This window comes from Anoplophora glabripennis, unplaced genomic scaffold (genome assembly GCF_000390285.2).
Source record: "Anoplophora glabripennis isolate ALB-LARVAE unplaced genomic scaffold, Agla_2.0 scaffold478, whole genome shotgun sequence".
NCBI lineage: Eukaryota > Metazoa > Arthropoda > Insecta > Coleoptera > Cerambycidae > Anoplophora > Anoplophora glabripennis.
The window spans coordinates 223,537-239,965 of record NW_019417336.1 but is presented as its reverse complement, the minus strand read 5'-3'; the positions used below and the strand labels follow the sequence as shown (position 1 = coordinate 239,965).

Sequence of the window (16,429 nt, the reverse complement as noted above, 5' to 3'; positions counted from 1 at the left end):
ATTGGATGCGTTTTTTTTTTGGAAACTAAATTTCACTGAAGAATTTAACAACATTTTTTAATAATCTTTAATATTAATAATAAAATAATTATATATGAACAGTTTTAGCAGGTTCAATTTGTTGCCAATAATAAGTGTAATAAATTTATAAAAATTGATTGATCGAAAAAAAATTATGTATGAAGTAATGACAAAATATTAATTTAAAAAAATAACTGAGACTTCGTTGAATTTTCGAAAATTATCATAAGAATTATTTTTACCCATTATTTTTTAGCAGAATCACCCCTATTTTCTTCATGGTTTCTTGACAGTTGTCATCTTTTATTTATCTATAGTTATATATATATATGAAGTTTCCACTACNTATATATATATATATATATAGTTATCAGTTTTTTTAATAATCAAACATTATTTTAAACGAAAAATCAATAAAACGAATTTTCAACAACCTTTTGAAATGCGTGATATTTACACATACGTGTATTTTATATTTGTCTTTTTTTTCAGTGTGAAATGTTTATATAAAATAATCCTTGATTGATCTCTTTGGTGTCAGAGTTTATTTCATTATTTTTTTTAAATTTTTTGGGAGGTGGCAAAATGACAAATAAATAAATTTAAAAAAACGAAAACTATGCAACAAATAAATAAGCTCAGCCAACAGTTTCTTCAGTGTAAGATTTTTGGTTAGGCCTAGTCTACATCCATAAACAATGCTCACATACAAATATTTTTTTACAAATAATATAATGCAAAAATAAAACCATTTGCCAAGAAACAAAAATAAACGTTAACGAAATGTTTTTTGCCTGCCCCTGAATAAAAGTAGCACGTCCACATTAGAAAACATTCATTCAGTTTTAGTACTTCAGATAAATACATAAATATACATTGTGTCCCAAAATGATGGAAAAAAAATATTTTTTTTCTATTTCAGATTTTAAAAAATCACTGAAACAGGTCAATTAGTACCTAAATAGAAATTATCACTTTCCTGCAATATTTTCGACTTTTTTGACAGACCTATCACATTACCGACATTTTTATAAATAGGACGCTTTATATTTTGCAGTATAAATAGATAGCCCTTCCAAAGACGAATTTAGCGATATAAGGTTATACCTACTTTTTTGCCATAGTTGTCAAAAATTTTTTTAAAATTGTCTTTTATGTCGTACGACTATTTCAAACAATGATAGTCTCTTCTGTACTTGAAAAAACGCACCTATTCTTTATTAATCTTTTTCTGCTTACTTTAAAGCTTTTTTCTTAAAAAAAACACATAGATAAACACATAAAATTCACCAGAGTACCCTAGGACAACCTGAATTGTTTTAGTTCTAATTCATTCGTTGTTAAATTATTTTGAAAAGTGGTTGCCCATTTAAGCGAAAAACAGAGAATTGAAATTTTAATTATGATTGGATCGGAAGATAAAATCCGTAGTCAACAGGAAGTATGTGACTTATTTCGCCATAAGTATCCAGACCAGAGAATTAGTCGAGTTATAAGAAGTAAAGTATTCAAAAACTTTGAAGAAACCGGAAGCATAAAAGATTTACCTGGATCACGAAGGCGAAGAACGGTAGGCGAAAAATAAATTACCGTCAAAATGTGGTGTTCGCCGTTACTGAAAATCCCCACTCATCCATTAGATCTCACCAACTTCAACTGTTGAAGTCCTCAGTTCACAGAACTCTGAAGTCTCAAAAGTGGCATCCTTACAAAGTTAACGTCTTACAAGAACTATGGGCAGATGACACAGACAGAAGATTACAGTTTTGCGAGGAAATTAGAAATTTATTTGAAAGACAACCCAACTTAAAAAGTTACATAATTTTCACTGACGAAGCAACTTTTTGCTTAAACAGAACCGTGAACCAGTAAAATACCTACTATGTTTTGTACCCTAGAAAATCCGCATTGGATACAAGAAAAACATATACACAAAGGCCAAAAAAACTGAATGTTTGGGCTGGAATAGTAGGAAATCGCATACCGGGACCTTATTTCTTTGAGGCCAATTTGACAGGCGACATTTATTTGGGTTTTTTGCGTTTTCTGCTGATTCCAGCCCTGGAATTAATTTGTAGGCAGTCGAACGTACGTAGGCAAAAATTACAGTAAAAACGATAAATTCTCCCAAACCGACGACGGTACTGATGTCGCACTTAATCACGAAACAAATTTCGCATAATAAATCAAGATTACCCAATGTTAATATCGAATTTATCGGTGTTCTTCTAACTGTTGAGAACAGACCACCTTGGGGCTACCTAATTGATATATGACTGATCTGGAAATCCTTTAATGAAGATTTATGTATGTTTACAGCTTACGCCCGACTAGTTTTGGAGACGGTGAGGTTGAGTAACATTCAGAAACCCATACGTAGGGTGTTAAAAGTGATCAGGTACCGGTAATTGCCGATTGAACGTATAAGGCATTTAATTTTTTATGTGGAGGTGTTCTAGGCGCCACGGAATGAATGGAATAACTGCGTGGGAGGTTGGTTTATTATTGAGGATATGAGAACTATGCAAATATTTTATTTTGAATATTTATCCAGCTTTAATGCCAATTAGAATGCTAATACTAACGGCGGTAGATATGTTATTGATTTAGTACTTCATGTCGTTACGTAATCTAGTGGTGACTAAATTTCAAAAGTAGAACATAACCTAAAAGGTAACTCGGGTAAAGAACATGGCGGTGAGACCACCAGGTTTGATGTAAATGGCGATAATTACGAAACAAGACTTACAAATAACCCATCACCAGTTAATAAAAGTATATATAAGAGTAGCGGTAGTGTATTTCTGATTTTACGCTTTAATTACTGTGTTCATACATATTGATGAGTTAACTGATATAATTGCATTTACTTGCTTTTTGCATATGGAAGCGCAGGAAAATTTCAGATTCAACCTTGCAGCGAGCTTAAAGAATTTTTAAGAGATGATATGATCTATGAAATGCTAATATATTTGTTTATGGTCAAATAAATCGTAGAAATCCATGGGTGTATAAGTCCCACGACTAGGAAAGAGGTAAACCTTGAGTGTAACATATAAGACGCCAAGTCGTTATGCGATGTTTACATTTTTTATAATCGTCACTGATCGAAAACCATATTTTTGACGGCTAAAAACGTGAACAACATAAAACATTCTACCCCATTTACATTCTCAGAAAAAAAAACAATCGAGAAAACAAGAACGGCTTATCGAAAGCAGCAGGAAATGCAGTGTAGCAACTTGTTCCCACTATACTACAATGATTACTGGCTTATTTTAAATAGAAGATTTTGAAAGTGAAATCTTCAACATTATGTCAAATTATTAAATAATTTATAATATAATTTACTCTAACAACTTTACTAATTTCAAAAATTACTAAAAATGTGAAGAGAAAATTTTCATTTACAATTAATTTGCTTGACATGCGTCAGTATCCGCTCTGGTGCTTCTTCAATAAGTACCCAGTGCCTGCAATAATTACCCAGTGCCTAAATAATTACCCAATGCCTAAATAATTACTCAGTGAAAACTGGGACAGTGAATACGAGGTCTATTAAAAATTTAACCGAATTTTATTTTTTTAAACTTTATTATCAATTTTATACATTATTGGTCGTTATCTCCTTCAAAGTACTCCTCTCCCCTATTCATTCACTTTTTCCAGCGGTATTTCCATTTCGAGAAGCAGCCCTGGATAGCATCATTTTAAATGCCTTCAATAATTACCCAGTGCCTAAATAATTACCCAGTGCCTAAATAATTGCCCAGTGCCTGAATAATTGTCCAGTGCCTAAATAATTACCCAGTGCCTAAATAATTACCCAGTACCTAAATAATTACCCAATGCCGAAATCAAAACACTATTGCAGTGAGCGATTATCCTCGAGGGGAGTCAATTTTCATAATTGTACAATTACGAACTTTAAATTTAATCTTTAAAATAAATGATTAACTGTTAAATTAGACTCTTAATTATATTGATTAATAATCATTATTAAAATTTATGTTTCTATTGATAATAACTAAATACGCATGGAACAACCGACGAACCGCTATTGACGAGGTCTGGTAAACAACTGTAATGAAAACTGGGACAGTGAATACGAGGTCTATTATAAAAATAACCGAACTTTATTTTTTTTAAACTTTATTATCAATTGTATACATAATTGATCGTTCTCTCCTTCAAAGTACTCCTCTGCCCTATTTATTCACTTTTTCCAGCGATATTTCCATTTCGTGAAGCAGTCCTGGATAGCATTATTTCAAATGTCTTCAATAATTACCCAGTGCCTAAATAATTACCCAGTGCTTAAATAATTACCCAATGCCTAAATAATTACCCAGTGCCTAAACAATTACCCAGTGCCTAAATAATTACCCAATGCCCAAATAATTACCCAATGCCTAAACAATTACCCAGTGCCTAAATAATTACCCAATGCCTCAATAATTACCCAGTGCCTAAATAATTACCCAATGCCCAAATAATTACTCAGTGCCTAAATAATTACCCAGTGCCTAAATAATTACCCAATGCCGAAAACAAAACACTATTGCAGTAAGCGACCATCCTCGAGGGGAATCGGTTTTCACAATTCTACAATTACGAACTTTAAGTTTAATCCTAGGTTTAATCTTTAAAATAAATGATTAACTGTTAAATTCGATTGTTAATTAGATTGATTATTAATGAATAATGATTATTAAATTTTATGTTTCTATTGATAATAATAAATAAATTGGTAGACAGATTCTATAATTTCATTGATTTTTGTAGATGGATGTAGAAGTCTTTTACATCTTGGATGTAAAAACTTTCTGTAGAAAAGAACTGTTGTTTTGACTCTTAATAAATATCATATAAAACTCAACTTTTGGTGCCAGTTTTCGAAAAAACATTTTTTGTTCCAGTTAACTATTAAAGTGCATTATTGATATAAATAAAATAAAATGTTAACATTTTATAAGTTTTGGAAAAAAGGAATTAATTTATTAATCTTTTATGTTTGTATGTACAACAAATTTCTCTGACTTAAGTTATTTTCTCGGCGCACCTAAAATCCGCGGCACGAGGCGTCCATTAAAAATCACCAAAGGCGTTACGTTGCACCGCAGACCAAGAAAAACATAAATAATAATGCAATTCAACATTGGCGCCGCGTCTTATAAACATTTATTGCTCCGGGCGCCGCGTTTCGATCATTTATTTTTGTAGTGTACTCGGTTTTAGAACACTCCGCTGGTGTGGGTGGCGACCTGCTAGGTACGTATCGGCCGCATATTTAATGGATTTCAACGCATAATTTGGCCGTAATAGTATATTATTTCAATTCGCCTAAGCTTTGGCGCGGGAAGAGCGGTTCCGTGACGAGAAAATTATATCGAAATGTCCTTTTGAGCCTCGTTTTCGTATCGGAAATAATTTTTATTGACAGAAGGAATAAACAAATAGTTAAAACAAAAATACCAAGTTTATCCTCTCAAAATGAATAAGTGAATGTAAATATTTTTTTAAGCAACATGGGTATACTTGATTTCCCAAATTTGTTATAAATTGTTGATTAATTCAAAAGATATCAATCACCACGTCTTTAAGATTAATTCTACTACACAGCAGTATCCAAAAATTGCTATGTTGTAAAAATCATCAGCAAATTGGCAGTATTTTTCTTTTCCCTAGGAAGAAATTCAATTGAGGAAACGAAGTATCGGACCTGTATTTTTCTTTATTTCATTTTAACCTTTCTCCAGCGCCAAAAGTATAATTTTTAAAATATTTGAGTCTATTGCAGTGCCACTCGTAAGCATTATTGTCTTCGCATTTTTATGAGTAATTCCTTCAGTGTTGCCAGATTCGTCAACTAAACTGACAGGCAAACAAGTCCAATAGCTAGAATATATTATAATAAAATAATAAAATGGATCAAGAAGAGATGGATTACTGCAAATTCAAAAGCTTTCACAGGACTTCTAGAATGGATTTAAAGTTTTTCGAAACATCATTCATTTTAGAACTCGGCGACATTCAATTGCTTGTTAGCTTAGTAATTCCGTGTATTTGTTGGTAAGATTAGAACTGGATGCGGCAACTAAATTACGACTACTATATTTAGGTGTGCTATTATCCACTTTTCACTTAATCTAACGGCAACATATTTAACTCCGCGCTTATTCTGGTATAATCTTATTACCGCAAGAGAAAACACGTCGGTTTCGAGACGCCGAACCTACTGCCTCGGGCTTCCAACACTTTCGTCACTATTTACGCGTTTGTGTTATTTCGTCTCGGACAATGTAAGGACTTGATGATTCTTGGTTTCCAGGAAATTCCATAATTAAACGGAGAGTTTTTAATGTCCATTTTGCTATTGACAAACGAATATACGATACAGCAAATCAAGACTATGTTTTAGATTTTTTTTTTGATAAAGCTCTAGAATTATTTTCGTTAAAATTTAGGAAGAATGTAGTCAATGAGATAACCATAACCAGCTTTAGATATATCCAACTCGACATCCAAGTGTTCTTCAACATCTTCATAGTCATTATCTCCTTCATTATCTTCATCGTCATTGCTATCTTCACATAGTTATCATTATCAACATCATCGTGTTGTCACCATCATCAACAGCTTAGAGATTCACGGTTTGTAACATGCCGAGAATCGGACTTAAGTGTTAATATAAAAGTGTTCACAGGAAATATGTTGCAGTACAATATTATGTCATATTCGCTATATTGAAAATATATTACTAACTGCTTTTTTAAGTTTTCTCGACCTTTATCACACAATAGTATATTGTGCAAGGAAAATATCCATTCAATGTATATGTTAACAATGTTATAAGTTGTCGTGGTATAAACTATAAAATTTAGTTTTTATTTGTTTATTAAATATGGAGAAAGTTGCAAAAATGGATCTCGTACTCTATTATTGAGAAAGCACGTACTGGGTAAATTGTTGCGTAACTTTTTTCTCAACATTTTTTCTCGATTCTGTGTTGGACAGCTTGATTTAAAAATTTGATCTCTTTTAGTAAATATGTTTTTTGCAAAAAAATAATACAAGTAATCCAATAAAATACCGTAACTGAATGGAAGTCCATAAAATACCACAACAAATGTTGGAAATGACCGCCCCCACCATTACAAGTATCCTGTTAAAAATTCCCTTAATTTTCAATGAACAGTCACTTCCTTTATTACATCCTGTATATTAACATATTAATTTATGTATATCGCTATTTAAATACATACTACAATCTACAGCAGTCTAATGAGAAAAAATACGCATGGAATACCCGACCAACTAGTATAGACGACGTCTGGTAAACAACTTAAATGAAAACTGGGAGAGTGAATAAGAGGTCTGTTAAAAAAATAACAGAACTTTATTTTTTTAAACTTTATTATTAATTTTATACATTATTGGTCATTGTCTCCTTCAAAGTGCTCGCGAAGCAGTCCTGGATAGCCTCATTTGAAATGGCCTTTACAGTCTGTGACGAATTTGCTTTGATATCTCGCCACAACTCTGGTCTATTTTTGAGGATTTTTTCACATAACCGTTGTAAAACAATTTGACATTGGGTCGAGACCGAGACTTACGTGCTTTCTTGGGGCGTGGCGATCCTTTGCCAATTCATTGTGATGATTGAACTTTTGTCTCAATGTCGTAGCCGTAAACACAGCTTTTGTCTCCCGTTATTATTCTTTGAATGAATGTTTCATCGTCATTGTATTGTTCAAGGAGTTGTCGACAAACGTCCACACGACTTTCTGTTGTTCGGTCCTCAAACTCGATGCATGTTCAGTTTTCTAGTTAAAACATGTCATGACCCAATTGAGATGCTAACCTTTTCAGCAATTTATCCGATAGTCAATCGGCGATTTGCACGCACCAGATCTTTGACTTTCTGAACGTGGCAGTCATCAGTTGAAACCAAAGGCCTTCCTGGTCGAGAATCATCTTCAACTGACTGACGACTCCTTTTAAATCGTGAAAACCATTCGTAACATTGAGTACGACCCAGAGCATCATCTCCGTAAGCTTGTTTCAAAGGTTTGAGAGAAAGTTTTCCCCAGATTCACGCAAAATTTTAAGCTATTCCATCGTTGTTGCATCTCCATTAGCACATAATTAAAAATGATCGGTTATTTTTTGAACAGACCTAGTACAATATGAGACTGTTTCCAGTCGCGTTTAAACTCCAAACATTATCATCGTTCTTGCTAAAAGATATGCCCTTTTAATTTATTTCAAAAACAAAATGACGTCAGATACCACAACATTTAATAGCGTTAACAGGAAGAACTGAGTTAGTTTCCCGCAGTTGAGGTACCATCTCTGCCGTTCCGTCATCTGTGCATAATACTCGCGCGAAGACATAAAATACGGCCTTTGCAGATTGCATTTTACTAAGGAAGATTTATGTGAGTCATTTATCCAGGTAAATCGTTCATAAAATCGGGCGATTCAACAATTTTCAGCCCATTATAATTTATATATCTCTCGATCGGCAAATAATAAGATTTATCGGTACGAACTAATGGGTTGATAAATCGGGTAAGTGTATTGCCGGAGCGGTTATGGTTTTATTCTGCCGTACTTAGTAGTAAAAGCGGAGATTTATTACAATTATGGTAATGACTTCGCCGCAGCCCGTAGGAATGTCCTGGGAGATATATTAATCTGTATTATTTCTGCTCGGAACAATGCTGCTTCGCGCGCGTGCGGCACCGGAGCAGATTTATGATGCTTATATAATTCATCAAATATCAGCAGGGCCCTGCGAATTATCCGTTATCCCTTTTGGTTGTGTATCCTTCACTAGCAGAAGCTGCAGGTCCCACACAAAATGCTCCGGTTATGATGCTCTAATTTGATGATCTAATTTTGGTAAAAAAAACTCTCAAACCTCTGTCTTTTCACCTTTTTAATTATAAATAAGATAATTATTTCAAGTGGAGTCAGACAGGCAGAAATAGACAAAGTGATATGCAGATTTTGATCTGTTTGAGTTACCTAAAAAATTCTTTTATAAGACATATCGACTGCTTGCCCGATTTATATATTAAAATTTATACAAGTTTCGTTTTTTAATTTCTTTAATCTAATATCTCCAAATTATTTTTGGGAAATTGCTTGTAGTTCAAAAGCCGCTCAGAATTTAATAAAAACTGAGGTAATTAATTGGGCTACACAATGTTTTTTGATATTTAGGGATCTCTTTGTTTTCAGGATACAGGGCCGGGGAGTTTTAGACTGAACACCCAGTATATTCCGACTTTACGAGGTCAGTCACTTGGAAAGTTAAATGTCAATTTATTTTTTTATACGGATTCCTATAGCACATAAATAATTCGAATATTGCGGAGGCAGGGAATTTAAATTTGTATCACGGGCTTCTATAATCTTTAAGAAACTATTTAAACGCCTATGTAAAACCATAGCGTATAATTTTTCAAGATATCATCTGGACGACCGCCGTCGCGTCTTCTACAAACACGCAGACATAATTTAGGAAAAACATAAAATAATTTTCTTACCCGTTAAAAATATAATCTATACAACCAAAAAAACATTCAATTCGAGGAAGTTTTTTGCGCACCACTTCAGGTAACTACTGTGGTTATCATAGCGCTCTTATTACCGCGGTTTATTGTTTACATTGGTCAAAAATACCCTATTGATGTTCAAAAATCTGGGAACTTAAAAATCCAAATGCAATTCAACTTCCAGGAGCGTTTCTCTTTGAATGCGCAGGCAGAGGTTGGTAACAATCAATTCGACCATTCATATTGAAAAATCGAATAGACGGAACATGTGCCCTTAACTTTTTGACAACGAATCTACAGGGTGTCTCAAACTCGATAGTATGAGCCTAATGTTCGTTGTTTAAAGTGCATAAATGTCACAAACTTATGTTGCTAATTTACGGCGAGTCACAAAAAAAATCAAGAAGAAAGGTATCCAGAGAGCCTCATTCCTGATAATAGAACCGTTACAAGATTGGTGGCGACCTTGCGACGAAATGAAGATGCATTTTCTGTTCGGAAAGATCAAATAATTGACCGAAGGGTAAGAAACATTATAAATCCAGTCCAAAACCAAGGCCATTTTGGAGTAAATTTGTGGTGCGGTATCATCGGTAGGCATTTAATTGGGCCACCCCACAAGGCCAGAATCGAGGCCAGGATTGTGCAGCAATATTTAGATAACACTTACCCAGAAAAATCGATTGAGCTCAATGGGCCTATTTAGTGACCCGGAAAGTCACCAGATCTAATACCCCTCGATTTTTTTATGGAGGGTTTTAAAAAATGTTTACAAAACACCTTCGCGAGATATTAATCATTTGAAAGAAAAAATCACAAACGTTTGTAATGAGTTAAACGGCGAAATGTTAATAAACGCAGTCCACAAAGAATACAGGCAAAGATTGGATATGTTTCTTGAAATGAGAGGAGGTCATATAGAGAATGTTATATACAAAACTCTTCTAATTTATTACTTGGCTGAATGTTTTGTATGTAAACTTTATTCACAGTCAGAAAGTAGTATACCAAAAGTCATAAAGTAGCCCCATTTGCCGGTAATAAAAATTGAAGAGGCCCCTAAACTAAATCTAGCAGCGTAAAAGCAACGAATGAGGTAAACCAGACAAACTCTCTAAAGTAGGGGGTTAAAAATGTATCTACGCCTACACCCAACAACCTACATCCAATTTCGGGCCATTACTAAAAGAGATAATGAGGAAGAAATTAAAAGATAGTCGCATATTATCGTGTTTAATAAACACCAGTTTCATGTAATTAATGCAGAACCCATCTCGTAAGTCGGTACGTTCAAAGGCAGCTCGAGATAGTGACGGCCTTTTCTTGTAAAAATTATAGCAATGCAATCGTTATGGTTTTCGTGGAAAAACCACGATTTGTTTGTTATATTGTCTCCGCAAATTAAACGTACGTTTAATAAAATAAATGTACGTGAATTAATTCCTCAATTATCCTCGTCGCTATTCTGAATTCCAGCGAGCGTTTATTTATTTCAACTAACTGTCTATCCTGATTTATGACATTCTATTCAAATCAAGACCTAGGAATTTAAATGTCGGGCAGTAAATATACTGAAAATTTAATTCCGGACTGCTTTCTATTTGGTGGGTCTCATACCAGCCGTCCAAAAACTTGTGTAATACAAAGGCGGTGTTAAAAAATAAATAAATTACAATTTAGATAGTTTATTTATAGCGACCTTATTAAATAAACTCATTTGATACAGGACAAGGTTAAAAAAATATATCCATTGATAACGTTTGCACAAATTTATCTGTGTTTCAAAAACACATTTTTGTCATTCAGTTGTGCGTAAGTACCTAAATGGAATTTATCGAATTTAATATACAGGGTGAATGACTAGTTTTATCATAGATAATCGCACCAAACAGATTTGTAATCGAATAAATTTGACATAATTTTCGCTGAAAATATGTAAACCGTAGATAAGATACAGGATGTTCATAAACTTGGAGAGAATTTTTTAAAGATAGGTGAAATACGTTGACAATAAAGATATGCAATAACAAGAATTGTTGAAATTGCAAGACGGTACTTAAAATTAATAATAATCATAATTGTTAAAACTTATTGAGAACGTCTGGAATCGTCCCCGAATCACATACTGCATAAAAAGAGGTACATAGTTGTGGCCATAAATTACGTGTGAAGGGACAGTGTGTCTTGTAGTGTGCGAATAAACATACGATCGCCAAATAGGAATGCACCAACCTCTGTAAACAGAGGCTGAGCTATCGGTAGAATCAGCGGTTCCAAAAAGTTTTCATGTTGCGCAACTGAATGCGGCTCAATAAAACAAGAGTAAGGAATCAAATAATGACGTATTACGTACCAGTCAGATAAAAATCGTTTCTCAGGTCGTAAAAACATACAATAATCTCTCGCGATTAATTTCTCCCGCTACAACAACATGCATGTTTATTCAATAGTATTACATTGAGCGCTGGAAAAGAAAACTTAATAAATATTTGAAAATAACAATCAATAAGAACATAATACTCCAGACTTATTTATGTTGCTCGGTTGCCGTCAACTGTGGCAGATAACAAGAAGTGATGACAGGCTATCAATAGTTGAATCCTTATCTTTGGCCGGCGATAATTCGTTATCGAATAATATAAGTAAATTGATTATAAACAAAACGCTATTTAATAGCGGCGTCGCCGTTTCGAAACGATTCGCGAATAACGAATTCGACAATTAACGCCGCTATTCAAGACCAGAGTGTGACCCCGACTTTTACCGTATGCGATACGTCTATAAATAAAGCACGACGAAGGATTCGTTGACGCCGGTGCAACTTCTTGATTTTCGTTACACGATACCCAACGACGTGACAAATTGAATTACGGATCCTGTACGGTTTATTTATTATTTGGAGATGGCAAGTTAAATTTTAATTAGTCCGACTTATCTATGACAAGGCCTCTCTCTTTCTCCGATCGGCGGAACAGGTTAGAGTGACCAACTCGCCAGACAGCAACAAACATCGCTTTGCGTCAGTGTTGCCGCATCGATTATTATTAATTTTTTGAGCAACCGCTTATTTAAAAATTGTTCTTCGATACCAACAATTTCGGAATGAAAAAGACCTTTAAACCCATAGACAATATTTTTAACTGACGATATTGCGAGAAGTATTACACAAAAAACAACTTACGGCAATTATTTAAAAGGTTGTATAAAAATTGTTGAAATATCATCAAATCACTCAATCTGCATCTGCAAAATGCAAAATAATATAAAGAAATAACAATTACTTGTAGAAAAAGTACCAAATTTAAGAAAGGAAACATTGATACATGCTTATAAATTTTTCAGTACCTATAACTTTAAATACGGCATGAACTGTCAAATTGAAGGGATAATATAAGAAAAAGAAATACCTAGGAAGCCTTTTCATACTAAAATCCTTGGGTATACTAGTAGCTTATATAAAATGTCACACAGCGGGTGTAGGTAAATTGGTCTGGTCTTGGGTGTAATAAATAAATAAGTTTAAAAAAAAACTCGAGGAAAAAAGTAACCTGGATTAACCTAACCTTCAACGGAATATTTATTACACATATTTGGTAAAGGCACAACCCGACATAACCTCCAATAAGACAATAGTTTAAAAGAAAAGGGGAAAGTATAATAAAAACTATCTACCTATTAATTATATAGAAGATAACATACACTAGCTCAGAATATAAAAATATTTTCTGCGATACCTGCAGTCGAATTGACGAGTTCTTGATTATCTCTCGATCTAGTGACTTAAATATGCTATTCTGTACCAATATATTTTTGGAATTACAGATACATTTTATGTATTCACATTAATCCAATCGTATTGTCATCACTTATGACAATGTCGTTTCAAAATTCAATGTTTCTATTACCTAATATTTATTAATTCCATTTAGATACACGGTCGCTTGAAAAAGTAATCCTCAAAATGCAGAAATAGTTAGGATCTACCTATCCTGGGTATACCAACAAAGAAAATGAAAGATATTTCTTTGAAAGATTACATTCTGCAATAATTTCAATATACCAGGTATGTGTTTTTCACTTACTTCGTCTTTAAAGTAAAGTAAAAAATAATATAGCCTTTTAGTACTCATTAAAATTACATAAAAAATTTTAAATTAGTTCCAAATGTATGATTAGACGATCTAGACTACACTTTGTATGGGAATATTTTTGGTTGGATTTTAAATAACCTCCTCTAATATTCTATTCAGTATTCGTATATTTATACAACATCCTGATGAGATTCCAACATATTGCAGGAGATTACTTTAGAAAAAAAGATATAAAGCAACTGAAAACCGAATAAACCTAGGGATAACCGAAATACCTAGAAATAAGAAATTTTGATTATTAAGACATTTCTACAATAATGGAACGTTTAAATTTTTCCATGTTCCGTCCACTGAATTTTTATGCCTTCCACTGAAGGTCCAATTCTAATTAGTAGTGTCAAATTTTAAAAGGTGACTATCGTTAAAATTCAATCCGTATTTTGTAAACTCCAAATCATTTAAAATTTTCACGGACATCCGTTACTTTTCTTTATATGCGTTAAAGGGCAACTTAATTGGCATATGAAGTCTTGACAGAAAATTATAAATAACATATTTGTAATAATTTGTAAATCCTCGTAATTTTTATAAAATTATAAAGAATTCTAACACCTTGGCATTGTTTGAGTCATGCTAATTACCAGCTATTAATTCATCATTAATTAATTTTAGATAGTTCTACAGAAATGTAAGAAATAAACTAGCAGTTATATATTTAACATGGCTCTTACCTTGATAAACATATAATAATTCCGTTTTATAGAAAATAAAATATGTGACTCCTAAAGCACATAGAATCATTATCATATTCATTTAGTTGAAGTAAAGAAAGAAATTTCAACCACGGAATACAGAAATTTTAATGTTCCCGATTCCAATATTAGCAAAAATCTGCAACTAAAACTAAGAGGTTTGATTGAACTACTACAAGATATTTCTAAATTACTTCATCATTAACGTTCCCCTTAAATTTTGACATACAGGATTGGAAATTCTTAATTATTATTTAACGGATTTGTTAATGGAAATTTTAAATCTATTTCGTTTTCTAGCATTTCAACGAAATCTCCTTTAAAATCTATTTCGTTTTCTAGCATTTCAACGAAATCTCCTTTAACAGTGGTAGATCTACCCCAAACGAGGCAGCTGTGGCAACGCTGCTTCACGTACTCTACCTATTTATTATTGTTCCTCTATGGTACACGCATTGGTCGGTGCCCGTCCAATTGGATTCCGGCTTGTTTTGCATGTGTAAACCCTTAGGGCGTTAGAGTTTTGATCAATAATGCGAATTAATCGAAAAGTATGACCTTTGGGGGGTTTTGGGAAGATCTCCGCAGTGTCAGGTTTGGTACCAAGCGTGTTGATGTTAGATCTGATCCCTTATCTTCTTGCATTCAAAAATTGAATTAGTCGAAAACAATGTGTTGATCTTTTGACCAGTTCTGGTATGATAGCGCTTTGTTATTGAATCAATAACAGTATTGGATAAGGATATCACGTTAGGATTCGATTGTGAATGTCGCCAATCAATACTGCACTTTCGTGGAGGCACTCACCAGGTTGACATAGCCTGCTCCAGTGGTAGGGGTTGCAGCAAATATAGACGGGATCGGAGGCCGACCTGCACATGGGCAGCCTCCTGAGCTCGCTGCCCTGCCTCAGGTCGGGCCACCTCCAGGTCTGGCAACACAGGACGTGGGGCTCCTCTCCGAATGCCTGGGGAAGAAGGACGCAGTTGGTCAGGTCCTTACCCGTAGTGTCGATGGCCCTCAGCAGCATCTCCAGCTGGTTCTCCTGCAGCTTCTTGAGGAGGGTGCTTATGCTGTCGGTCTCCTCCTCAGCCGTACGCCTGGTTTCATTGCCCCGTCTCTTCCGGGCTTTAACCAGGCGCTTAGTGAGGTTTGCCTTTTTGCTGCGGAACATGAACATCAAAGAGGATTTGCCTTCGGCGCAGGGTAAGCATTTGGGGGCCACTATAGGTCGTCTCGCACACACTTTTACCTCCTCACCACACAGCCACTGCACTATCACTAGCTTCTGGTGCCGGTCAGAGCGACAGGTCGACGCGGCGGATATCGCGGGCTCGTTCCGTGAATGCCTTCCACAGGACTGACTTGCGTTCTCTCTGGCTCGGAGTTGCTTGTGTGTCGGGCCGCCAGAGTGAGACCGGTCTAGACCCGTGGTGGGGATGGCTGGCGCCATGTAGGCGCCAGAGACGGACTTGGAGCCCGTTATACTTCAATAAGGTGCCTCTATCTTCCCACAATATAATATAGCGTGCAGCGGTCCATGGGCGCGACACGCGGATTTTTCGACTGATCGTTTGGACCTGTCAGCGCTCCTTCATAAATGCCAAGTTCATAAACCTTAACTCCTTAGTATCAAATCATTGATTTATTAGTAAATGTGGGTCTAGGAATTCTGAATGTACGATTCTAAATAACGTAAGATTAAGCCTCACGCCTGTACGATAGTTATTCGTAACTCTACAAATGATTAATGGAATATTTTTTGCTAACTCCTAGTTAAAGACTGAATTCACATTTAATGATTCGAAAGTTTGATGAATAAATTGTATAACTGATACCCATTCCAACCAACTATATGCCAGTCATCCTCTCTAAATATCACATGATCATCAACAAAACATACTAGTTTGCTATCTGTGTTAAGACTTAATAGAGGGTTTTTATAACAGTAAAACGGATAGGACCAAGAGCAGTACCCTGAGGTACACCCAACTTCACT

At 34.5% G+C, this 16,429-nt stretch overlaps 1 protein-coding gene across 1 annotated transcript in view; it reads right to left on the bottom strand.

Annotated features, from left to right (window-relative positions):
* The window catches only part of LOC108913141 (mothers against decapentaplegic homolog 6), a 101,110-nt gene extending 85,227 nt beyond the window's left edge, over window positions 1–15,883 (bottom strand). Inside the window, exon 1 of the mRNA XM_018718625.1 lies at window positions 15,238–15,883. Within this exon, the coding sequence (XP_018574141.1) occupies window positions 15,238–15,883 (646 nt within the window). The remainder of the gene's footprint in view (window positions 1–15,237) is intronic.
* Window positions 15,884–16,429: the final 546 nt, after the last annotated feature.